Source organism: Scyliorhinus canicula, chromosome 8 (genome assembly GCF_902713615.1).
Source record: "Scyliorhinus canicula chromosome 8, sScyCan1.1, whole genome shotgun sequence".
NCBI classification, from domain to species: Eukaryota; Metazoa; Chordata; class Chondrichthyes; order Carcharhiniformes; family Scyliorhinidae; genus Scyliorhinus; species Scyliorhinus canicula.
In genome coordinates this window covers 165,982,749-166,009,102 of record NC_052153.1, presented here as the reverse complement: position 1 = coordinate 166,009,102, position 26,354 = coordinate 165,982,749, and the positions used below count along the sequence as shown (strand labels likewise).

The following is a 26,354-nucleotide window of genomic DNA, read 5'->3' as shown; positions in this document are numbered from 1 at the left end:
GAATGATTTCTTTACGTCTGTAATCAAATTGCTTTACGGTGAAGACCAACATCGCATTTATTTTCCAAATTCCTTGCTGCAATTGCCTGCTAGATTTTGGTGATTCATTCTGATCTGGATTGGTGACCAAACTGATGTAGTAAGTGAGTTAGTTCAACGTTGACTGCAACTGGATGCAGTGAAACTAGAAACAGGCTTCCGGCACTCGAGATGGTACAACACTGTTTTATTGAACTTGCTGATTGAACATAGAGAACATAGAACACTACAGCGCAGTACGGGCCCTTCGGCCCTTGATGTTGCGCCGACCTGTGAAACCATCTGAAGCCTATCTGACCTACACTATTCCATTTTCATCCATATGTCTATCCAGCGACCACTTAAATGCCCTTAAAGTTGGCGAGTCTACTACTGTTGCAGGCAGGGCGTTCCACACCCCTACTACTCTCTGAGTACAGCACATATTGCTGTACATAATCTGCTGTGGGTTGACACTCTATTAATCTAACTGATAACCTCCTACTGGCTTGACCAGACTAGCTCTCGACCACATGGAGATGATGCTCACTGGCTTGTACACTCTAACTATCTCAATAGCTGTGTCCTGTGAGAGAGAGAGAGTCTTAATGCCCTGTGGACTTTATAGTGGTGGTGTCCTGTCTGATGATTGGTTGTTCCGTGTCGTGTGTGTTCATTGGTTATTCTGTGTGTCAATCATTGCCTGTCTGCAACTCATTATATACATGAGTGGATATTATGACACAAACCATGAGGGGTGAGGTCTTCTGGTTGTTCTTTGCCAAGGGTGGGTTTAACAGGAAATTCCATTGACAGTGCGGGACGGTAGATCTGGGCGGCGGTTGATCTCGGCGCCGGCCAATGGCAGGCCCTCTTCCGCCGACGAGAAACACACCATGGGGAGGTCAGGCAATCTCGTCTTATAAGTGAAGTGCAAGAGGGGGCGAGATTAGAGGAAGTAATTCGGGAACTGATCTGAGGTCACTCAGAAACAAGCAATTTCACTGCTTCCAAGAATTTTATTGAGCATTGGGCACATATTACAGTTCGTTGCTGTGGGTCGCATGGCATTTAATTTGGGAGACATCGTTATGCCAAATCGCATTTTCTATTAATAACCAACAGACGCACATATTGGAAACTGTGAAAAGACAGGTTGCATCATTTTTTTTAAATGACCATCCATCCAAAATTTACAAAATAAATTGCTACTTTAAACATTTAGCATTTCATGAACAGACTGTATAAATGAAAAAGTGACCTGTGTTCCAACCATACTTTTCGTTGTGGTTCCAAAGTTTCATCACTGATCCCAGCAGGGTATATTACTGTAGTAAGGGTAGTTTTGTTTGGCAATATGAAGTGGAATGCTTGCGGAATTGGGACAGATTTTCCTTTTGTATATTGCTGAATACATTTGCTCATTGATGTTAGCTGTGTGATAACTGCGTCCATAATATGATCCTGTAGCCTGTCAAAAACATCATTTTTAATGACCATAAAAGGCATATTCTAAACAACATAATTTGATATATAGCATAACTGGACAATAAAGGTGCTTAATAATAATAATAACAATAATAATAATCTTTATTGTCACAAGTAGGTTTGCATTAACACTGCAATTAAGTTACTGTGAAAAGCCCCTAGTCGCCACATTCCGGTGCCTGTTCGGGTACATAGAGGGAGAATTCAGAATGTCCAAATTACCGAACAGCACATCTTTCGGGAGGAAACCGGAGCACCCGGAGGAAACCCACGCAGACACGGGGAGAACGTGCAGACTGCACAGATAGGACCCAAGCCGGGAATCGAACCTGGGATCCTGGTGCTGTTCATCGCAGACACAAAATCGTGTAGAAGGGTAATTTAGCTTCCTTACCAGCTGTTGCTTTCTCCCCAAGAAGGGCAGAGTAATCTGAATTAAACAGCTTTACATTCAATAAACTGGAAGTAGTGGTATATTTTCCTCATTTTATTCTAATTCATTCTATTGCAACTTCACAATTGTAGCCTACTGCTAAATATTAGGAATGACATTGAAACTGGAATTTTGATGAAAGATCAGTACATACTTTGATGGAGCTGCTTAATATTTATAATATTTCATTTTTTTATTTCAGAGTTCCAGCATTTCTGTGTTTTCGTTTTAGATTTTTTAGAAGCCTCATTCTGGAATCCATTTGCAAATGGATATAAAAAATGGGCAAGACTGGGTATTAAATATTTTTGGATAGAAAGGGGATTTTCATTAAGGAGATAGGAATCATGAGTTGGGCCACTTCCTGATGTCACTGTCCCACCTCCTGCCTGATAGTGCCACTTCTGTATCCTCACAGTGGGTTAGTGGTGGTGGGCTGTCGTCACTCCCTCTCACAGCATGTCTGATGTGGAGATGGATGGATGCATAGGTTAAAAGACCCATTTCCTTTTGCTGGGACCTCAACCCAGTTCTGTAGTTTAATGTGAGGCCCACTAACTCTCACCTCCTATCCTAAGACCTCTCAGGTGTCATAATATACACATCAGTATATGATGGTGCAGAGACACACACTGACTGACACACTGCAAGACCAATCAACACACACAACACAGCAGCCAATCACCAGTTAGGGCACGGTCACTATAAAGCCAGAGGGCACTGTCACATTCGGGATGCAGCCACTGAGACGGACAGAGCTCACAGTCAGTAGCACAAACATCCACCATGTGCTAGCAGTATAGACTGCTTAGGCATAGGTCTTCAATCAATCTAACATAGTGTCGACCCACAGTGCAAGTATGTTTAACAGCTTTTAGTTAAATAAAATAGAGTTGTACTATTACAAGTGTTGGTAGCCTGTCTATGTTACTGCTAAGGTAAACGCAGTCTCCACAGATCCAGAGTACCCAACACATCATGGTACCAGTACGTGATGTTAGAATTTAATAGACATACCTTCAAGTGATCTGCCTTCGACCAGCAATCAGCCATCCTGCAAAATGGACAGCGTCCGCCCCTCCCCCGCCGCGCCGCATCACCGGCAACCTCGGTGCCAACTGGAAAATCTTTAAACAAAGATTTCAGCTTTACCTTGAAGCTACAGACCTGGAAGCTGTTTCAAACGCCAGGAAGATTGCTCTCTTCCTCTCCACAGCCGGGGACCACGCTATTCATATCTTCAACTCTCTCACTTTTGCTGAAGGTGAAGACAAGTCCAAATTCAAGACAGTCCTCCTCAAATTCGACAGTCACTGTGACATTGGGGTAAATGAAAGTTTTGAGCGCTTTGTCTTCCAACAGCGTTTGCAGGGTAAGGATGAACCTTTTCAATCTTTCCTCACCCACCTTCACATCCTCGCGCAGTCCTGTAATTACAGATCCACCTCCGATTCGATGATCCGTGACCAGATCATTCTCGGTGTTCAGTCGGACCCCCTACGCCAGCAGCTCCTCAAGGTTAAACAGCTCACCCTTGCGATAGCCATCGAGACCTGCGTTCTGCATGAACACGCCACTAACCGATACTCGCATATTCAAGCGGCTGAAACTGCGCGGCAAGGTCCCCACGAGGCAGAACGGGTGCAAGCAATTAAGCAACTCCAGGGCCTCAGCCTGGATGAGGGCTGCCATTTCCCGTGCTTTTCACGGGCTCCTGCGCATGCGCGCACTGACTGAGGGGACGGCGACGCCGAAGATCGCACTGCGCAGGCACGCACCATGTACGACCCGCGCATGCGCGGTGGCGCACCGAATGTTCTGACGTCACGATGTGCGGCAACTGTGGCTCCGCCCACTTGAAGCGCCAATGTCCTGCAAAATCCCGACGCTGTCTCCAATGTGGCAAGCTTGGCCACTATGCTGCCTTATGCAGGTCTGCTCAACCTACTACCTCTCGTCGCTCCAACCAGCCACGCAGGGATGTCTGAGCCATCCAGCCACCGGTCACCGACTCTGACCTGATTCCGGACCTTGACACCGAGGACCCTGAAGCACCATTTCGGGTGGGCATCATTACCAAACACAAGATGCCCCCGAAGCCAAAAGTCATGTCTCTCCCAATATTCAGCATTGATCCGGACGACGAGTGGTGTGCCACCGATCCCGCATCCGATTCCGCCTGGACACCGGTGCTTCAGCCAACCTCATTGCGTGGTCTGACCTTGAAAGCCTCCATGTCAAGCCTACCATCCTGCCATCAGCCTGCCAGCTTCTGCACTATAATGGTAATGCCATTGCTGCCAGTGGCTCTTGCCAGCTTGAAGTGGCGTACCGGTCACTAAAGGCTAACCTGCCATTCGAAATAGTGGGATCCTCTAAAGCCTCCCTGCTCGGTGCGCAAGCATGCAAACTCCTAAACCTTGGCCAAAGGGTTCACTCCCTGTCACCCGCTGATGCTTCTGCATCTCAGGACGATGACTTTCGGACACAACTGGACACCATCATAAACCGATACCACGGTGTATTCGAGGGCATGGGCACACTCCCATACACTTATAAAATCTTGTTAAAACCAAATGCCACGCCTGTGCTGCACGCACCTCGCAGGGTCCCAGCACCCCTCAAGGACCACCTCAAGCAGCAGCTGCAGGACCTCCAGGACCAGGGCGTAATTTCAAAAGTTACGGAACCAACTGACTGGGTCAGCTCAATGGTATGCGTGAAAACACCATCCGACGAATTACGAATATGTATTGATCCCAAGGACCTCAACCGCAATATTATGAGAGAACACTATCCCATTCCAAAGCGCGAAGAACTCACCTGCGAGATGGCTCGCGCCAAATTTTTCACCAAGCTAGACGCATCAAAGGGGTTCTGGCAGATCCAACTCAACGCGTCCAGTTGGAAGCTCTGCACCTTTAACACCCCATTTGGCCGGTATTGTTACAACCAGATGCCGTTTGGCATCATCTCAGCATCGGAAGTGTTCCACAGGATTATGGAACAGATGATGGAAGGTATTGAAGGGGTTCGCGTCCATGTGGACGACATAATCGTCTGGTCTACCACCCCGCAGGAGCACATTGATCGCCTCCAACGCGTCTTCCGACGAATCCATAAGCATGGCCTCCGCCTCAACAGGGCCAAATGCTCCTTTGGTCAAACAGAAATTAAATTCCTCGGAGACCACATCTCACAGTTTGGCGTGCAGCCGGATGCTGACAAGGTAGCTGCCATTAAGGCCATGAAGACACGGAAGGACAAGAAGGCGGTCCTCCGCTTCCTGGGCATGGTCAATTTCCTGGGGAAATTCATCCCTAACCTCGCCTCCCACACCACGGCTCTCAGGAACCTGGTCAAGAAGACGATGGAGTTCCAATGGCTCCCCGCCCACGGACAAGAATGGCGGGAACTCAGGGCGTAGCTGACCAAGGCACCGGTGTTGGCATTTTTTGATCCGGCTAAAGAAACAAAGATTTCCACGGATGCCAGTCAGTCTGGCATTGGAGCAGTGCTCCTTCAACGTGACGACGCCTCCTCATGGGCTCCTGTCGCATACTCGTCACGTGCAATAACGCCCACGAACAGCGCTATGCGCAAATTGAAAAAGAGTGCCTGGGCCTTCTTACCGGAGTCGTTAAATTCCATGAATATGTCTATGGACTCCCAAAGTTCACAGTCGAGACAGACCACAGACTGCTGGTCAATATCATTCAAAAAGACCTTAACGACATGATGCCGCGCCTGCAGCGCATTCTCCTTAAACTCAGGCGTTACGACTTCGAACTCATCTACACCCCAGGCAAGGAGCTCATCGTCGCTGACGCCCTCTCCCGGTCTGTCACCACACCCTGCGACCCAGTCGGCTTCGTGTGCCAGGTTGATGCTCATGTGGCATTCTCCGCATCCAATCTGCCCGCCACAGATGAACGACTCATCCAGATTCGTCGTGAGACGGCCAACGATCCCCTGCTCCAACGTGTCATGCGCCACCTGACAGACTGGTGGCTCAAGGGCCAATACCCTCAATTCTATAATGTTAAAGATGACCTGGCAGTGGTAGATGGAATTCTACTAAAGTTGGACAGGATCGTCATTCCGCACAGCATGCGCAACCTAGTCCTTGAGCAGCTCCATGAGGGCCACCTGGGAGTGGAGAAATGCCGCCGATGGGCCCGTGAGGCAGTGTACTGGCCTGGAATCAACGAGGACATAGCTAACGCTGTGCTCAACTGCCCAACTTGCCAGCGATTCCAGTCTGCTCAGCCAAGGGAAACCTTGCAACCCCATGAGTTAGTCACGTCCCCCTGGACCAAAGTGGGCATCGACCTGTTCCATGCGCTTGGCCGGGACTACGTCCTCATTGTGGACTATTTCTCGAACTACCCGGAGGTAGTAAGGTTGCACGACCTCACCTCAACTGCGGTCATTCGTGCATGCAAGGAAACCTTCGCTCGACACGGCATCCCGCTCACGGTCATGTCCGACAATGGCCCGTGTTTTGCCAGCCAGGAGTGGTCCAATTTTGCCAAACGATACAACTTCACACATGTTACGTGCAGTCCCCATTACCTCCAATCCAATGGCAAAGCAGAAAAGAGGGTGCACATCGTTAAACGACTCCTGTGCAAGGCGGCCTATGCAGGATCTGATTTTTACCTTGCCTTGCTTGCCTACCGCTCCGCCCCCTTGTCCACCGGCCTGTCACTGGTTCAATTACTCATGAATCGCACGCTACGGACGACGGTGCCGGCCATTCATATCCCGGACTTGGACAACGTTCCGGTCCTTCGCCGAATGCAAATTCATTCTTGGTTTGTCTACCGGACGGCTCTCTTCGCGCCGAAATAGGTGGGCACTACGACTCCTTCCTCGCTCGCCACGTGATCATCAGGTCCTGCCTCGCCATCACGATGACCCCATTACAGACTTTGCAGATCTCCCTTTCGCTCTGCCACCCTCTGAGTCTGACACAGACCAGCCCATTCCAGAACAGGAGGCTCCTCACCCACCCTTGAGGCAGTCAACCAGAATCGTTGCCCACCTCAGAGACTAAATTTATGAACTGCCTGAATTCATGAACTCTCTGAACTCATGAACTAATTGTTTTGTTGCCCTGTTTAATTAACTCACTGGTTTGTACATACTGTTGTTCTAGTTGCTTTTCTGTTGCATACTGTCCATCTGCACTTGACACCTTCCAATGTAAATATCTTCGAGTTTCTGTACATAGTCTTGTAAATATGCTCACACATGCCACACGTAGTTAGGAACATTCTCATCATACATTATTTATTACCACAAACACACATTCTTTTAATAAAAAAAGGGGGATGTCATAATATCCACATCAGTATATGATGGTGCAGAGACACACACTGACTGACACACTGCAAGACCAATCAACACACACAACACAGCAGCCAATCACCAGTTAGGGCACGGTCACTATAAAACCAGAGGACACTAGTTTTCCTGTTCATTCGGGATGCAGCCTCTTAAACGGACAGAGCTCGCAGTCAGTAGCACAAACTTGCACCATGTGCTAACAGTTTAGACTGATCAGGTTAGTCATAGGTCTTCAGTTAATCTAACAAAGTGTCGACCTACAGTGCAAGTATGTTTAACAGCTCTTAGTTATATAAAATAGAGTTGTACTATTACAAGTGTTGGTAGCCTGTCTATGTTACTGCTAAGGTAAACGCAGTCTCCACAGAGTACCCAACACATCACCAGGCCCCGCAAATGTATTTTAAAATATTCTTCCAAGGTGTGTGGACTTTGGTGCCAAGGCAAGTAATTATTGCCAATTCTTAATTGCCTTCGGGAAGTTGATGTGAGTTACCTCATATCATCCCTCAATTCCACATTTGTATGCACCCTTTTAAAAAAAATTTAGATTACCCAATTATTTTTTCCAATTAAGGGGCAATTTAGCGTGGCCAATCCACCTACTCTGCACATTGTTTTTGGGTTGTGTGGGTGAAACCCACGCAGACACGGGAAGAATGTGCAAACTCCACACGGACAGTGACCCAGAGCCGGGATCGAACCTGGGACCTCAGCGCTGTGAGGCAGTTGTGCTAACCACTAGGCCACCGTGCTGCCCTACATTTGTATGCACCCTTAACCCCTCATCCTATACTCTCCCAGCTCCCCATATCCCCTTCTGCCCATGTCTTCATTCACCCTTCATGACCCCCATAACCCCATCACACTTCACGTCCACACTTCCAGTATCCAACCTCTCCATAACCCTTGCACTCTATAATAGCATTGAGAAGTCTTTGAGATGCTCATAAAATGGTCAGAATAAACAAATGGTCAATCAGAAGCCACTTCAAAAAACATTATCCAATTAGAAGATCATAAAATTACCTGAACGATTATTTCAACAATGATTATATTATTAAGAGACCATAAGATTATTAAATCAAGGCAGTAAATCAAAAACCACTCAGAAAACCGTTATCCCGTTTGAAGCTCAGAAAACTCTCAGGGTCATACAGCAGAGAAAGAGGTCCATCGGCCCATCTTGTCCATGCTGGCTATCAACCACCTACCTACTCCAATCTCATTTTCCGGTACTTGCTCCATAGCCTTGTATGCTATGGCATTTCAAATGCTCATCTAAATGTTTCTTAAATGTTGTGAGTGTTCCCGCTTCTACTACCCTTTCAGGCAGTGAATTCCACATTTCCAACGTCCTCTGGCAGTAAACTTTTTTCCTCAAATCCCCTATAAATCTTCTGCCCATTACGTTAAATCTATGCCACTTGATTATTGACACCTCTACTAGGGGGAAACGTTTCTTCCTATCTACCCTATCATGTCCTTCATAACTTTTTACATTTAATGAGATCATCCATTAGGTTTCTCTGCTCTAAGGAGAACAATCCCAGCCTAAACCCGCCTCTCCAAACACTCCAGCCCAGGCAAAATCCTGGTGAATCTCCTATCTGGTGCAATCACATCCTTCTTGTAATGTGGCGACAAAAACTACACAAAGTACTCTCTCTGTGGCATCAAAAGAAATAAACTCATTGTCTTCTTGACAGCTGCGTTAATGATCTCTGCTGAGTTGAATCTATTAGTGAATTTAGCACTTATTCAGGCATTCAGAGTGAGATTCCACTCTGCAAATGTATTAATAACCCTTGCCGAGTTAAAACTATTAGTGGATTTGAAACTCAGCCAAGCATTCAAAATTAGACTATATTGCACAGTTGTACAACCAAACCTCCAGAGTTAGATACATTTAAGTATTTGAAATCAATCACAGAGCTTAGTCATTTTTAAAATATATTTTACAGCATGTGGACATCATTGCCTACGCCAGCATATATTTCCCATCTTTAATCGCCCTTGAGAAGGTGGTGGCGATCTGCCATCTTGAAGCATCTACGTGGTGTAGGCACACCCACAGAGCTTTGAAGAGAATTTTGAACGAATGGTGATATATTTCCGAGTCAGGATGGTGTGTGAATTGGAGGGGAGCCTGCATTGATAACCTTCCCATCTGTTGTCCTTGTCCTTCTAGATGGCAGAGGTTGCAGGTTTGGAGGGGGTGAATCTTTAAGATGGTAGATGGAATGACAATAATGTGGGTTGTTTTTTTTTTCCTAGATGGTGTCAAGCTTCTTGAGCATTTTTGGAGCAGTTTGAGCTTTGCAGCAGTGTGCAGAAGTTGACAGGTAGTTCTGGCTTCTGAATGTATTCCCATTGATGCTAGATGCTCCTCGTCTATTTAATGCTTTGAGGTCACTGCTGGGGGCAACAAACAGTCCCATGAGTTGAAGTCCTGTAGCCAGGATGCAGGCGAGTGCCATTGTGTGTCATAGCAGGGATAGAAGAGGTGACCATGGGAGGAGCTGACTGAAATGGGGGGTAGGAATCTTGACTGTCAGGCCAAGGGGTGGAAGAGCAGTCAAGGTGGTCAGATCTTAGGAGAGGCCCTGATGTGCAACATGGAGCCTGTGAGGTATGTATCTCCCCCTTTTTTGCTTGAGTTCTGAGAAGGATAACCTGTTGGCTTACTCCCACCCCGGATATCCTGCCAGCCCCAAAATTGATGTCAGGCAGGGAACAGCCCCTAAGTGGCCTGTAATTGGACATTTAATGGCCTCAATTGAGGCGAGGGTTGGTGGGCTGCCCTGGGACTTTCCCACCCTATGTTAAATTGCAGACTGGTCAGAGTTGAGCAGGGTCACTCTCTGTGTGGAGTCTGCATGTTCTCCCCATGTCTGCGTGGGTTTCCTCCAGGTGCTCCGGTTTCCTCCCACGAGTCCCTAACGAGGTGCAGGTTAGGTAAATTGGACATTCTGAATTCTCCCTCACTGTAGCCGAACAGATGCCGGAGTGAGGTGACTAGGGGATTTTCACAGTAACTTCATTGCAGTGTTAATGTAAGCTTACTTGTGACAATAATCGATTATTATTATTAAATCCAATGAAAATATTAAAGCCCCAACGACACTTGACACAATCAAATCTGAATTTCTGCATTGTTCAATGTAGAAGTGGCTGATGTATTGTAAAGTATTTGAAAATGTTTCCAGTTTCAGTGTTGATCAGTTTACTGACAATTAGCATTTCAAGACAAATCCAAATCATCAATCACCGTATTAAAAAATTATATAACTTATCATATAGCATTTCATGATGACACGTGAAGTTGCCAATACCTTTTTAAATCAGCTGTTAAACACTTTCGCCGTGGCTCATGACATCTCTGAACTGATGAGAACAAAGTTGCCACCAGTAGCTCCATCAAAATTGTGAGGGCTCTGAAATACCCAATGTAGCCACAACAATGGGACAGCTTCATGCAGCCTCGCCTCCCACACATTTACCTGAACTGCTCAAATTTACTGGCGATGGGAATGGGCACGGGTGTCACAGAATCGGGTCACATCCACCATTTGTAAACCCTGGCTGATGTGGGTAAGCCACCAGTCAGGGCAGGAAAATCCTGTCCAAGGTATTGAAGAAAGATGGGAAGGAAAGAAAGGAGAAAGAATGGCTGTAACAGTGATGGAGAGAGACAATATCTTGGAGAGGGTCAAGGGCTGAATCTATCTGTAAGAAGTCTTACAACACCAGGTTAAAGTCCAACAGGTTTGTTTCAAATCACTAGCTTTCGGAGGACAGCTCCTTCCTCAGGTGAATGAAGAGGTGGGTTCCAGAAACATATATATAGACAAAGTCAATGATGCAAGGTGATACTTTGAATGCGAGTCTGTGCAGGTAGTTAAGTCTTTACAGGTCCAGATGGAGCTACTGGAGAGAGGGATAATCACAGGTTATCGAGCAAACACAGCTGATGGCCTCTTTTTGGCTGGCAGTGAGGTTCTTGCACCTGGGGAAGGTTTGCCAGTTGAGGACCTGATTGACATTTAATTTAATGTGGTATAGACTTCACTGAGCCTTCCTGAAAGTACGCTGTGCGGGGCTTTTGCTGGTAGGGGAAATGGTTGTAACAGTGGTAATATCCCTGGATGAGTAAGCCAGAGATCCAGGCCAATGCCCTGGCCGCATCGGTTCAAAACCGTATGGCAGCTGCTACAGTTTAAATTCAACTGGTCAAACAAATCTGGAATTGAAAGCTAGTCTCCATGAAACTAGTGACCATGAAACCATTGAAAATTGTTGGGCAGGCAGCAAATGCAGACCATGCCAGTGACATGTAAACGCCATGAAAGAGTAAAGAAACAAAACAATAAATTCCATGTTTTTTTGGGTGACACGGTGGCACAGTGGTTAGCACTGCTGCCTCACAGCTCTAGGGACCCGGGTTCAATTCTGGCCTTGTGTGACTGTCTGTGCGGAGTCTGCACTTTCTCCCCGTGTCTGCGTGGTTTTCCTCCCACAGTCCAGTGATGATCAGGTTAGGTGGAGTGGCCATGCTAAATTGTCCTTCGGTGTCCAAAAGGTCAGGTGGTTTGCTGGGTTGCAGGGATAGGCCGGAGGTGTGGGCTTAAGTGGTGCTCTTTCCAAGAGCCGGTGCAGACCCGTTGGGCCGAATGGCCTCCTTCTGCACTGTACATTCTATGATTCAATTACCTGACCCCACCACACTCCTCTGGCTCCTGATTACCCCCCAAACCCCTGAAAATCCTACGACCCAACACCCCCTGACTCAACCTGGCTCCCCTATAAACCGAGCTGACCCAACCCCACAACCTAACTCTCCCCCCACCGACTCGATCTGACTCTGACAGCCCACCCTGACCTGACCCACCTTCCACCCTACCCACCTCAGCCACCTGCCACCCTACCCCTTAAAGACTTATCCTCTCTCAGTTACTTTTCTAAGAAGATAGAACATAGAACGATACAGCGCAGTACAGGCCCTTCGGCCCTCGATGTTGCACCGACATGGAAAAAAAAACTAAAGGCCATCTAACCTACACTATGCCCTTATCATCCATATGCTTATCCAATAAACTTTTAAATGCCCTCAATGTTGGCGAGTTCACTACTGTTGCAGGTAGGGCATTCCACGGCCTCACCACTCTTTGCGTAAAAAACCCACCTCTGACCTCTGTCCTATATCTATTACCCCTCAATTTAAGGCTATGTCCCCTCGTGCTAGCCACCTCCATCGGGAGAAGGCTCTCGCTGTCCACCCTATCTAACCCTCTGATCATTTTGTATGCCTCTATTAGGTCACCTCTTAACCTTCTTCTCTCTAACGAAAACAACCTCAAGTCCATCAGCCTTTCCTCATAAGATTTTCCCTCCATACCAGGCAACATCCTGGTAAATCTCCTCTGCACCCATTCCAAAGCTTCCACGTCCTTCCTATAATGAGGCAACCAGAACTGTACGCAATGCTCCAAATGCGGCCGTACTAGAGTTTTGTACAACTGCAACATGACCTCATGGCTCCGGAACTCAATCCCTCTACCAATAAAGGCCATCACACCATAGGCCTTCTTCACAACCCTATCAACCTGGGTGGCAACTTTCAGGGATCTATGTACATGGACACCGAGATCCCTCTGCTCATCCACACTACCAAGAATTTTACCATTAGCCAAATATTCCTCATTCCTGTTATTCTTTCCAAAGCGAATCACCTCACACTTCTCCACATTAAACTCCATTTGCCACTTCTCAGCCCAGCTCTGCAGCTTATCTATGTCCCTCTGTAACCTGCAACATCCTTCCGCACTGTCTACAACTCCACCGACTTTAGTGTTGTCTGCAAATTTACTCACCCATCCTTCTGCGCCCTCCTCTAGGTCATTTATAAAAATGACAAACAGCAACGGCCCCAGAACAGATCCTTGTGGTACGCCACTCGTAACTGAACTCCATTCTGAACATTTCCCATCAACCACCACTCTCTGTCTTCTTTCAACTAGCCAATTTCTGATCCACATCTCTAAATCACCCTCAATCCCCAGCCTCCGTATTTTCTGCAATAGCCGACCGTGGGGAACCTTATCAAACGCTTTACTGAAATCCATATACACCACATCAACTGCTCTACCCTCGTCCACCTGTTCAGTCACCTTCTCAAAGAACTCGATAAGGTTTGTGAGGCATGACCTACCCTTCACAAAACCATGCTGACTATCCCTAATCATATTATTCCTATCTAGATGATTATAAATTGTATCTTTTATAATCCTCTCCAAGACTTTACCCACCACAGCTGTTAGGCTCACCGGCCTATAGTTACCGGGGTTATCTCTACTCCCCTTCTTGAACAAAGGGACCACATTTGCTATCCTCCAGTCCTCTGGCACTATTCCTGTAGCCAATGATGACCTAAAAATCAAAGCCAAAGGCTCAGCAATCTCTTCCTTGGCTTCCCAGAGAATCCTAGGATAAATCCCATCAGGCCCCGGGGACTTATCTATTTTCACCTTGTCCAGAATTGCCAAAACTTCTTCCCTACGCACCTCAATGCCATCTATTCTAATAGCCTGGATCTCAGCATTCTCCTCCACAATATTATCTTTTTCCTGAGTGAATACTGACGAAAAGTATTCATTTAGTATCTCGCTTATCTCCTCAGCCTCCACACACAACTTCCCACCACTGTCCTTGACTGGCCCTACTCTTACCCTAGTCATTCTTTTATTCCTGACATACCTATAGAAAGCTTTTGGGTTTTCCTTGATCCTACCTGCCAAAGACTTCTCATGTCCCCTCCTTGCTCATCTTAGCTCTCTCTTTAGATGCTTCCTCGCTTCCCTGTAACTATCAAGCGCCCCAACTGAAACTTCATGCCTCATCTTCACATAGGCCTCCTTTTTCCTCTTAACAAGAGATTCCACTTCTTTGGTAAACCACGGTTCCCTCGCTCTACCCTTTCCTCCCTGTCTGACTGGTACGTACTGATCAAGAATACGCAATAGCTGTTCCTTGAACAAGGTCCACATATCCAGTGTGCCCAACCCTTGCAGCCTACTTCTCCAACCTACACATCCTAAGTCATGTCTAATGGCATCATAATTGCCCTTCCCCCAGCTATAACTCTTGCCCTGCGGGGTATACTTATCCCTTTCCATCACTAATGTAAAGATCACCGAATTGTGGTCACTGTCTCCAAAGTGTTCACCTACCTCCAGATCTAACACCTGGCCTGGTTCATTACCCAAAACCAAATCCAAAGTGGCCTCACCTCTTGTTGGCCTGCCAACATATTGTGTCAGAAAACCCTCCTGCACACATTGTACAAAGAACGACCCATCCAATGTACTCGAACTATATCTTTTCCAGTCAATATTAGGAAAGTTAAAGTCTCCCATGACAACTACCCTGTTACTTTCGCTCTTTTCCAGAATCATCTTCGCCATCCTTTCCTCTACATCTCTAGAACTATTAGGTGGCCTATAGAAAACTCCCAGCAGTGTGACCTTCCTTTCCTGTTTCTAACCTCAGCCCATACTACCTCGGAAGAAGAGTCCCCATCTTGCATCCTTTCTGCCACCGTAATACTGTCCTTGACTCGCAGCGCCACACCTCCCCCTCTTTTGCCCCCTTCTCTGACCTTACTAAGACACCTAAACCCCGGAACCTGCAACAGCCATTCCTGTCCCTGCTCTATCCATGTCTCTGAAATGGCCACAACATCGAAGTCCCAGGTACCAACCCATGCTGCCAGTTCCCCTACCTTATTTCGTATACTCCTGGCATTGAAATAGACACACTTCAAACCACCGACCTGAACACTGGCGCCCTCCTGCAAAGTCAAATCTGTGCTCCTGACCTCTCTACTCTCAATCTCCCGTACCCCAAAACTACAATCCAGGTTCCCATGCCCCTGCTGAATTAGTTTAAACCCCCCCAAAGAGTACTAACAAATCTCCCCACCAGGATATTGGTGCCCCTTAGGTTCAGATATAGACCATCCTGTCTATAGAGGTCCTACCTTCCCCAGAAAGAGCCCCAGTTATCCAGAAATCTGAATCACTGCCGCCTGCACCATCCCTGTAGCCACGTGTTTAATTGCTCTCTCTCCCTATTCCTCGTCTCACTATCACGTGGCACGGGCAACAACCCAGAGATAACAACTCTGTTTGTTCTCACTCTGAGCTTCCATCCTAGCTCCCTAAAGGCCTGCCTGACATCCTTGTCCCCTTTCCTACCTATGTCGTTAGTGCCAATGTGGACTACGACTTGGGGCTGCTCCCCTTCCCCCTTAAGGACCCGAAAAACACGATCCGAGACATCACTTACCCTTGCACCTGGGAGGCAACATACCAAACGTGAGTCTCTCTCGCTCCCACAAAATCTCCTATCTGTGCGACATTTAAAACTTTTACACCAAAATACGTCAGCCCGTGCTACAAAAAGGGGACATGTTGCCTGCAGTGATTCGCTGTGCTGCTCCCTACTATATGTACTGCCATCAGTCGGTCCATAGCTGGCTGAGTGGGGTCAGTGTTTGAAACGTTTTAAGCCCCCCCCCCCAGCATTTCTCTGCGCGGGATGGGGCGAGTGGCCGCCAAGATAGCCCAAGTCCTGCCAGCGCCGTTCATATGTGGTCTTACCCGACGGGACATCGGCACCCATCCTGTGGGGGGTGGCCAAGTGGGGGGCAGGGGGGATCCGACCCCGGGGTGGGGCCTCCACCGTAGTCTGGCCCGCGATCGGGGCCTACCAATTGGCGGGCTGGCCTCTCCTTGTGGGGGCCCCTTTTACTTCGCGCCGGCCCCTGAAACTCTACGCCATGTTGCGTCGGGACTGGCGCGGAGAAGGAAACTTCCGCGCATCCGCGAGGTCGCGCCGATTGGAGCGCGCATTCGCGCCAACCGCAGTGCGCATGCGCAGACCTGTGGCGCCCATTTGACGCCAGTATTGGCAGCTGGAGCTGCGTGAAGCATTCCAGTGTCGTGCTGGCCCCCTGTGCTGCAGAGGATCGCTACACTCTGCCGTCAGAAGGGAGAATCCCGCCCAAGGAAGCAGGAATTCACCATCTACCCATACATAGTCATCAACAACATACACAGTCCAACTCCATCCCCCCCGATGTTCGATGTCATCCAATTCTTGAAAATGCGCATTAAACAAAGCCCAGGAATTGTAGAACCCTTCCATACTTCCCCTCAACTCAAACTTCACCTTCTCAAGTGTTAAAAACTCCAACAGATCCCTCCGCCATGGCAGGACACAGGATGGAGAAACTGATCTCCACCCCAACAGATTCCACCTTCGGGTGATCAGCAAGGCGAAGGTTAAAACATCTGCCTCCGCACCCGCTTCTAACCCCGGCTGATCCGATACCCCACATATGGCTCCCAGAGGACCCGGCTCAAGCCTCACATAATAATCACTCATTGTCACGAGTAGGCTTCAATGAAGTTACTGTGAAAAGCCCCTACTCGCCACATTCCGGTGCCTGTTCGGGGAGGCTGGTAAGGGAATTGAACCCGTGCTGCTGACCTTGTTCTGCATTACAAGCCAGCTATTTAGCCCAGTTTGCACTGTGGGAGGAAACCGGAGCACCTGGCGGAAACCCACGCAGACACGGGGAGAAAGTGCAGACTCCACACAGACAGTGACCCAGTGGGGAATCGAACCTGGGACCCTGGCGCTGTGAAGCCTCAGTGCTATCCGCTTGTGCTGCTGTGCTGCCCCTTCCTGATGCTCCCATGATTGTCACTGCAGCTCCTGCAACTGATTCAAGGCGGCATCCAGAGGCTCGGCATCTGACTCGGACTCAGCAGAATCGTGGCCTTCAGCAGTCCTTTGACTGCTGGTGACCTCAGATGCCCCAACCTCCACTTACTGTGGGCCATGATGTGGCCTCAAGGCTCCTCTAGAATTAGGCCCATATGCTGGCGGTCTTGAAGAGGGTGTAACCAACTGTTCACCCTCGAAATTGAGAAGTTGAATAAACATTGCTTATAAGGAGTTAGTTAATTATTAGCAATAGAAGTACTTTGAATAATGCCAAAGAATTGAAATCAATGGAGACCGTGGGCGGGATTCTGTGATCTTGCGGCTAAGTGTTGACGCTGTCGGAAACGCCGTCGCGTTTCTCGATGGTGTCAACATGGCCTCAGGATCAGCAATTCTGGCCCCTACAGAGGGCCAGCACGGCGCTGGAGCGGTTCATGACGGTCCAGCTGCTGATCCCAGCGTTAACTGGGCTCTGCAGGATCTGCGCATGCGCAGTGGTACTGGCGGCAACGCATGCATGCGCAGGGGCTTCCTTCAACACGCTGGCCCCGACGCAACATGGCGCAGGACTACAGAGGCTGGTGTGGAAGAAAAGAGGCCCCAAGCCAGAGAGGCCGGCCCATTGATCGCGGGCCAGGCCACGTCGGACCCCCCCCCCCCCCCCCTCCCACAGGCTGCACCCGAGCCTTCCACGCCAAGTTCCCACCGGCTGAGAGCAGGTGTGGGCGGCGCCGGCGGGACTCAGCTTTTTTACGACCGCCGCTGGGTTCATCCTAGGCTGAGAATCCGTGGGCTGGCCGAGTAGAGCGGCCCCCGACCGGTGTCGCGCCAACCACGCCGGCGCCAATGGCACCGATTTTCCGCTCTGCGAGGAATCGCACGCCGGCGTTGGGGCAGCGTGGCGTGATTCGCGCCAGATGCGGGGATTCTCCGGCCCGACCCCGGGCTGAGAGAATCCCGCCCCTTGTGCCTTCAGACTGTCCATTGACACAAAATTTCCAACAAGTGCCTCCGAATGAAACCACACAAATTGGGTCAGCAGATTTACAGTTTAACATAAATACTTAGCTTATGTTATAATGGAGGGAAGATGTTGAGAAATGTTTTACTGATTAAATATTGTTTACTAAGACTACATTATTGCATTGTTAACATACTAAATTAATTCAGAAACCATTCAGTACTGTGGACAATACATACGCTCCCCAATGGTCCTGTGGATCTGCAAACACTAAGACATCGACGGGGAGAGTCAGCTTGTAGTGCATTCGTGAGTTCCTGTGCTCGATAACTACTCTTCCAATGATCTGAGGCCTTGTCATTTCAAGCTGAATCTGGAGGTTTACTATTTTCTGAAATTTAAAAATAATCATTCTCGAATTATTACCATGAGTAAAAATTGGAAAGTTGTGACTGTTTACAGAGCACCAGATTAGCAGTGAAGCACAGGGCTGACTGAAAATGGAGGCTCAGGGTTAGAATGTTGCTAGTGTGCTCTCACTGCCAGAATGATCCCCTTTGCCATTATTGCAGTCAGCACACTTCTCACCGAAATTCAAGGTCAGTAGCTTTATATGTTACATGAGAGGAAATGTATGATTACAGTTCTGCGTTGAGTCCAGGGAAAGCAATATACACGTTAATATGTGCAAATGCTAAAAGGCCATATTTACTGAAATCTGTTTGCCCTTTCCTTCTTACAAATCAGAATTATTCACTCCAATGGAAGTCATAAACTGGGGGGGGGGGGGGGGGGGGGGGGGATATTAAAGGAGACCAATCGAGCTGGGTTTCCAGGAGAAGTTGCAAAATTCTTCAGAAGCACCCTCAGAACACAATTCCCTGAGACTTTTGAAAAGAGAAACAAGACTTAGGGAAGTACATTACTTCAAATAACTTCCCAGGTGGCAGGGTAGCTGGCTCTGGGTCAGTCACACATGGCAAACTCCATTGTTTTCCATTGAGAATGTTGCGCAAATTGGGAATTCTCATCCACAGCACGGGGGAAATATTCTCCGGAATAGTAGCGTCAGGAGAGATGATGAGGGGGAAACATCAGGACTCACTCTATGAACTGGCAGGTTGAAGAATAGGGGATGGAGCATTCCCAAAATAAAATGGGGATGAAGAGGGTAAATAGAACCATCTGGAACTCCAGGCAGTTGGGGAAGATTGACTTTATGAATTGGGAAGTAGGAAAGCAAGCAAACAATAAAACATAAATCAGATTTATCATTATAAACATGCAATCGAAAACAGTCTTTCCATTTCTTCACCAAAAATAAGGGAGGTTCCCAACAGCTATTGCCATATTCTTCTAGTCATCATGGAGAAACCAAAGGCAAAATTCAAAAAGGGCAATAGAGAAAAATATTGGGAGCAAGACAAACATTGTGAAAAAGGCAAACTTAAAGGCTCTATGCCTTAATGCACAGAGCATTTGCAATAAAGTGGATGAACGAATCGTGCAGATAGATATAAATGGGTATGATATAATTGAGATTACAGAGACATGGCTGCAGGGTGTACAGGGATGGGAACTGAATGTCCCAGGGTTTTCTGTATTTAGGAAGGACAGGCATAAAAGAAAAGGCAGTGCTGTGGCACTGCTGGTTAAAGAGGAAATTAACACGCTAGTGAGAAAGTGAGAAAGGATATTAGCTCTGACAATGTGGAATCTGTATGGGTAGAGTTGAGAAATACCAAGGGGCAAAAAACATTAGTGGGTGTCATATATAGACCCCCAAACTGCACTGGTGAGGTTGGGAATGGCATTAAACAAGAAATTAGAGATGCATGTAACAAGGGAATATCGGTAATCATGGGTGGTTTTAATCTTCACATAGATTGGGAAAATCAAATTAGCCACAATGTTGTAGAGGAGGAATTCCCGGAGTGGAAACGGGATGGTTTTCTTGACCAATATGTGGAGGAACCAAGAAGAGAGCAGGACATCTTAGATTGGGTACTGTGTAATGAGAAGGGATTCATTGCCAATCTGGCTGTACGAGACCCCTTGGGGAAGAGCGACCATAACATGATAGAATTTTTTATCAAGATGGAGAGTGAAGTAGTTGATTCGGAGGTTAGGGTGCTGAATCTTAATAAAGGGAACTATGAAGATATGAGATATGAAGCGTGAGTTGGCCTTGATAGATTGGGGAGAGTTACTTAAAGGGATGACAGTGGATAGACAATGGCAAACATTCAAGGAACGCATGGGTGAACTACAGCAACTATTCATTCCTGTCTGGCAGAAAATCAAAGGGGGTAAGAGGGCCAATCCATGGCTTACAAAGGAAATTAGAAATAGTATCCGATCAAAGGAAGAAGCATACAGATTGACCAAAAAAAATAATAGGTCTGAGGATTGGGAGAAGTTTAGAATTCAGCAAAGAAGGACAAACGATTGATTAATAAGGGGAAAGTACAGTACGAAAGGAAGCTTGCAGGGAACATAAAGTCTGACACTAAGAGTTTCTATAGATATGTGAAGACAAAGAGATTGGTAAAGAAAATGTAGGGCCCCTTCAGACAGAAACAAAGGAATGCATAATAAGGGACAAAGAAATGGCTAATCAATTGAATACATACTTTGGTTCTGTCTTCACAAAGGATGACACAAATCAGATACCAGAAATTCTGGAGAATGAAAGGTTTAGTGAGAGGAAACAACTGAAGGAGATCAACATTAGTAGAGAAATGATGCTGGCAAAATTGATGGGATTGAAGGTGGATAAATCCCCAGGGCCTGAGAATCTGCATCCCAGAGTGCTTAAGGAGGTGGCTGTGGAAATAGTGTGCGCATTGGTGGTCATCTTCCAGGATTTTATAGACTCTGGAACTGTCCCTGCAGATTGGAGGGTAGCTCTAGTCACTCCGATATTCAAAAAGGGAGGTAGAGAGAAAGCAGGGAATTATAGACCAGTAAGTCTAACATTGGTAGGTGGGGAAAATGCTTGAATGCATTATCAAGGAATTTATAGTGGCACATTTAGAAAGCAGTGGCACGATCAGTCAGAGTCAGCATGGATTTATGAAGGGAAAATCATGCTTGACAAATCTGTTGGAATTCTTTGAAGAGGTAACCAGTACAGTTGACTAGGGGGAGCCAGTCGATGTGATATATTTGGACTTTCAGAAGGCGTTTGACAAAGCCCTGCGAAATAGATTATTGTACAAAATTAATGTGTATGGGATTGGGGAAATGCATTAAAATGGATAGAAAACTGGTTGACAGCGAGGATTAATGAGTCCTTTTTAAATTGGCAAGCAGTAACTTATGGGGTACCACAGGAATCGGTGCTGGGACCCCAGCTATTCACAATATGATTTGGATGAGGGAACAAAATGTAACATCTCAAAGTTTGCAGATGATACCAAGTTAGGTGGGAGAGTGAATTGTGACGAGGTTGCAGGGATCCTACAGCAAGATCTCGACAGGTTGGGCGAGTGGGCAAATCAATTGCAGATGCAATATAATTTGGATAAGTGTGAGCTTCTTCACTTTGGAAGCAAAAATAGGAAGGCAGATTACTACTTGAATGGCTGTAAATTGGGGGAGGGGATTGTGCAGCAGGACCTGGGTGTCCTTGTGCATCATTCGCTGAAGGTAAGCATGCAGGTGCAGCAGGCGATAAAGAAGGCTCATGGTATGTTGGCCTTCATTGCAAGAGGTTTTGAGTATAGAAGCAGGGATGTGTTGCTGCAATTATACAGGGCCTTGGTGAGGCCACACTTGGAGTATTGTGTGCAGTTTTGCTCTCCTTCTCTGAGGAAGGATGTTCTTGCTCTTAAGGGAGTGAAGCAAAGGTTTACCAGACTGATTCCAGGGATGGCAGGACTGTCATATGAGGAGAGATTGACTAGGTTGGGATTGTCCTCGCTGGAGTTCAGAAGAATGAGGGGGTTTTCAGAGAGACTTATAAAATTCTAATAGGACTGGACAGGGTAGATGCAGGGAAGATGTTACCAATGATGGGTGTGCCCATAACCTGGAATCACAGTCTGAGGATTCAGGGTAAACCATTTCAGACAGATATAAGGAGACATTTCTTCACCCAAAGAGTGGTGAGCCTGTGGAATTCCTTACCACGGGAAGTAGTTGATGCTAAAACTTTGAATATATTCAAGAGGCGGCTGCACGGTAGCATTGTGGATAGCACAAATGCTTCACAGCTCCAGGGTCCCAGGTTTTATTCCGGCTTGGGTCACTGTCTGTGCAGAGTCTGCACATCCTCCCCGTCTGTGCGTGGGTTTCCTCCGGGTGCTCCGATTTCCTCCCACAGTCCAAAGATGTGGACTGGTTAGGTGGATTGGCCATGATAAATTGCCCTCAGTGTCCAAAATTGCCCTTAGTGTTGGGTGAGGTTACTGTGTTATTGGGATAGGGTGGAGGTGTTGACCTTGGGTAGGGTGCTCTTTCCAAGAGCCGGTGGATACTCAATGGGCCGAATGGCCTCCTTCTGCACTGTAAATTCTATGAAATTTACTTGGGGAGAATGGGATCAATGCTATGGGGAGAAAGCAGGATTATGATATTGAGTTAGATGATCAGCCATGGTTGTGATAAAGGGCCAAAAGACCTCCTCCTGCTCCTATCTTCTATGTATCATATTTTACTTCTCTAATTTCCTCTACTTAATTTGTTTTTTTCTTGGGCAATGAAAAGAATATAACACAAGAACTAGGAGCAGGAATAGGAATTTCAGGCCCTCAAGCTTGAATGGATTCAAAAAGAAGATCAATATATTTCTGATTTTAAAAATGGAGCAAAAGGATAAGGGGAACAGGTGGGGTGATGGAAATAAGAGAAATAAGAAGAGCCAGAATGACGGCCCCACAATTCTCTGAGGGAGCCCTGACCACGATGCAGGATGGGGATTGGAGTAGAGGCGGACATCCTCTATCCTCGCAAAGGGCAGACAGTCAGGCAGCCAGGTCGCCAACCCCTAACGAGAGGTGGTGGCAGCGATACTAAGCGCCAGCTCTCTGCATAAGAGGACAGGGGTCGAGTGAAGGAAGAAGATGAATGACCTTCTTCAGCCAGGGTATGTCACCCTTCTCTTGTCTCCACCCACACCCATTAGTGCACACATCACCCTTCCACAATGATCACACTCCCAGCCATCTCATGGGGTTCCAACACTCTTCCAGCCACCCCTCTGTGTGCGTGGGTTTCCTCCGGGTGCTCCGGTTTCCTCCCACAGTCCAAAGATGTGCGGGTTAGGTGGATTGGCCATGCTAAATTGCCCGTAGTGTCCTAATGAAAGTAAGGTTAAGGGAGATGTTGTTGTGTTACGGGTATAGGGTGGATACGTGGGTTTGAGTAGGGTGATCATGGCTCGGCACAACATTGAGGGCCGAAGGGCCTGTTCTGTGCTGTACTGTTCTATGTTCTCTCCCTCTCCATTAACCTTCCAATGACTCCTTTCCACCTCACATCCCCACTTCCACTCATCTACAAAGCATGCCGGGCACTATTTACCACCTGACCTCACACGAGTCCTACTTACATTCTCCCCATCAGTCTCATTTCAGGACAATCCTGAGCACAATAGGTATGAGTGGGCAATGCCAGCCAGTGTGATGCTGCACTGAAGACTCCATAGTGGCGTGGAAAATCAGGAAACAAAATTTAGCCGGCAAGAATCTTATTTCCTGACTGTCGCGGTTTACGCTGATGGTTAACATTGGATCAAAATTCCGCCCAACATGTGAGACAGAGCCACTGCTGCCTTGTTGTCCTCTCAATAAATAACCACTTTTCCCCGTCTAAATCTAGAAGTGCCACTGGAGCCCAGAAAGAAATTCCCATCTGACCATTTTCATTACTGCAAACAAAATGGTTGATAGATTCAGAGATAACCCTTTCAGTGGCAAGAACAAAACTTAGACAGCAATAAAATAAATTAAATGACAAAAATATGAGGAAAAAAAGCAATATGGCTAGTAAAAAAAGCGGTACAATGTAAAATGTTACAGTCACATTTCAGAAATCCTTTCCTACATGTCAGGGCACCCAAACATGACCTTGTCCATTTATGAGATCAGTGTGTGACCAATTTTAAACAAGTAATGAAGTTTGCAAAACCTCCAGTTGGTCAAATGTTTTCGACACAGATTGAAGCTGACAATTTTACAAGATGATCAGAGGATTAGATAGGGTGGACAGTGAGAGCCTTTTTCCTTGGATGGTGATGTCTAGCACGAGGGGACATAGCTTTAAATTGAGGGGAGATAGATATAGGACAGATGTCAGAGGTAGGTTCTTTACTCCGAGAGTAGTAAGGGCATGGAATGCCCTGCCTGCAACAATAGTGGACTCTCCAACACTAAGGGCATTCAAATGGTCATTGGATAGGCATATGGATGATAAGGGAATAGTGTAGATGGGCTGTTGAGTGGTTTCACAGGTTGGCGCAACATCGAGGGCCGAAGGGCCTGTACTGTGCTGTAATGTTCTATGTTCTATAATTAATCGGATGCACCAATCTGTGTGGTTGATGTTACAAACCATGCCCGTGGTTCTGAATGTTCTCCAATGCCAGTGAAGACATGGCATTTTGCCCCCACTGTATATTACGAGAATAGTCTGGCTGGCTCCTCAGAAACATCACAAGTGTGGCATCATTCAAAATACTTGTAAAAGCAAACAATCCTTAAAATCCAAAATCATAAAATAACACGCCTACCAGAAACACCTTGGGCAATTGTTCCTTGGAACCCTGTTGGTGCAAGTCACTGGCCTCAGTGCTGAAATAAAAATTGTTTGCTTTTATTATACACAGATTATTTTGAGTACTGAAGAGCAATTTAATGCCTGAATAAATATTAGGTTGTTTGTTTTCAAAGGATCTTCATGGCCAAGATGTGAAAACAGTAAAACGAAATGTCCAACAAACCGCTTTATTTTCTCCAGTTGTTAGTGATTGACAAAGTTTATTTAGCAAAACAAAATCACGAGTCAATAAAAGTGATGATGTGGTTATATCTTTCTTACAATTCATTAGCTTGAATTACTCCTATTTCTAGCACCAGCCCGTAATGTATGCGTGATTATCGGCACATCGTTTTATTATTCTATCACTTTGAATATTGGTTAGCTCAAAGTCTCTGCAGACACAATCCAAACTTGGAAGGACTGCTTAAATGCGTGAAAGACTAGGAGTGGAATTTTCCCATTTTGGGACAAAGTGCCTTGGCAAGGGTGGGAACGTAGAGTGTTCCCCGTTGTAGAGATTGGTGGGAAAACACGCCAGATCCTCTGGCCCTTACTCCATTAATTATGCACCCGGGTGTTTTACACCTTATTCAATGGTGGAGCAGGCTTGGATGGCATGTAGTCCACCATAGTGTCTCGGTGCCATATTGAAAAGGTGCCCAACATCACTGACCCATGATTGAAAAAAGAAGTTGGACCCCCTGAAAATGGAGAAAGATTTCCGGAGCATTATCAGGTCAGCAGCTGGACCTCCTAAGAACAAAGGTGGATCTCCAGGAACATTCTGAGGTTGGAAGATCGAGGTATCGAGGTATCGAGGACACCCAATCTGGAAGGCCCACCTACAGATGCTCCCCCGGCCTACTGTTATGATGGGCAGCCTCCACCCTGAACTCCAGAAGCAGCCCAGGCATTGCACACCATTTTGTTAAAAGCCTGTTTCACCTTGGTGTTTTTTCCCACCGGCATTACAGAGAATCGGCTGTGGCTGGCCCTGCCTTCATCTGCATCCCGTTAATTATTTTTTTCTGATAAATTTATAGTACCCAACTATTTTTTTCCAATGAAGGTGCAATTTAGCGTGGCCAAGCCAGCTACCAGGCAAATCTTTGGGTTGTGGGGGCGAAACCCACGCAAACACGGGGAGAATGTGCAAACTCCACACGGACGGTGATCCAGAGCCAGGATCAAACCTGGGACCTCAGTGCCGTGAGGCAGCAGTGGTAACCACTGCGCCACCGCCCTGCCATCTGCATTTCACTAGTAGGATGCAAGTGAGATTCACGCCGGCCTCTGGCGGTTTTTCCCAGCTGCTATGGCAGGGATCAACGGGAGATCTCGCTGTAAATTCACACCGGCGTGAAAGGGATTTCGGAGCCTCCTGCCGGAACATTCTGGACATTCTCCACTCGCGCCCGCCTACAAGCTCTTGGGGGAATTCCATCCTAGATGTTCAGCTTAGGTGCACAAGTGAAAATATATTACTCGCACCATAAACTTTCTTGAAATTCTAGTAGCCGCTGTCCTGACATCAACAATACGCACTAA

The 26,354-nt window shown here is 47.0% G+C and overlaps 1 protein-coding gene across 2 annotated transcripts in view; it reads right to left on the bottom strand.

Moving 5' to 3' along the window:
- LOC119970664 (ufm1-specific protease 2-like) overlaps positions 1-26,354 on the bottom strand; it is a 100,461-nt gene that overhangs the window by 38,063 nt on the left and 36,044 nt on the right. For both annotated transcript variants that reach the window (XM_038805649.1, XM_038805648.1), the window contains exons 4-6: positions 24,778-24,838; positions 18,284-18,435; positions 1,297-1,489 (exon numbers count right to left, since the gene is read on the bottom strand). In XM_038805649.1, coding sequence (XP_038661577.1) covers positions 1,297-1,489; positions 18,284-18,435; positions 24,778-24,838 — 406 coding nt within the window. The remainder of the gene's footprint in view (positions 1-1,296; positions 1,490-18,283; positions 18,436-24,777; positions 24,839-26,354) is intronic.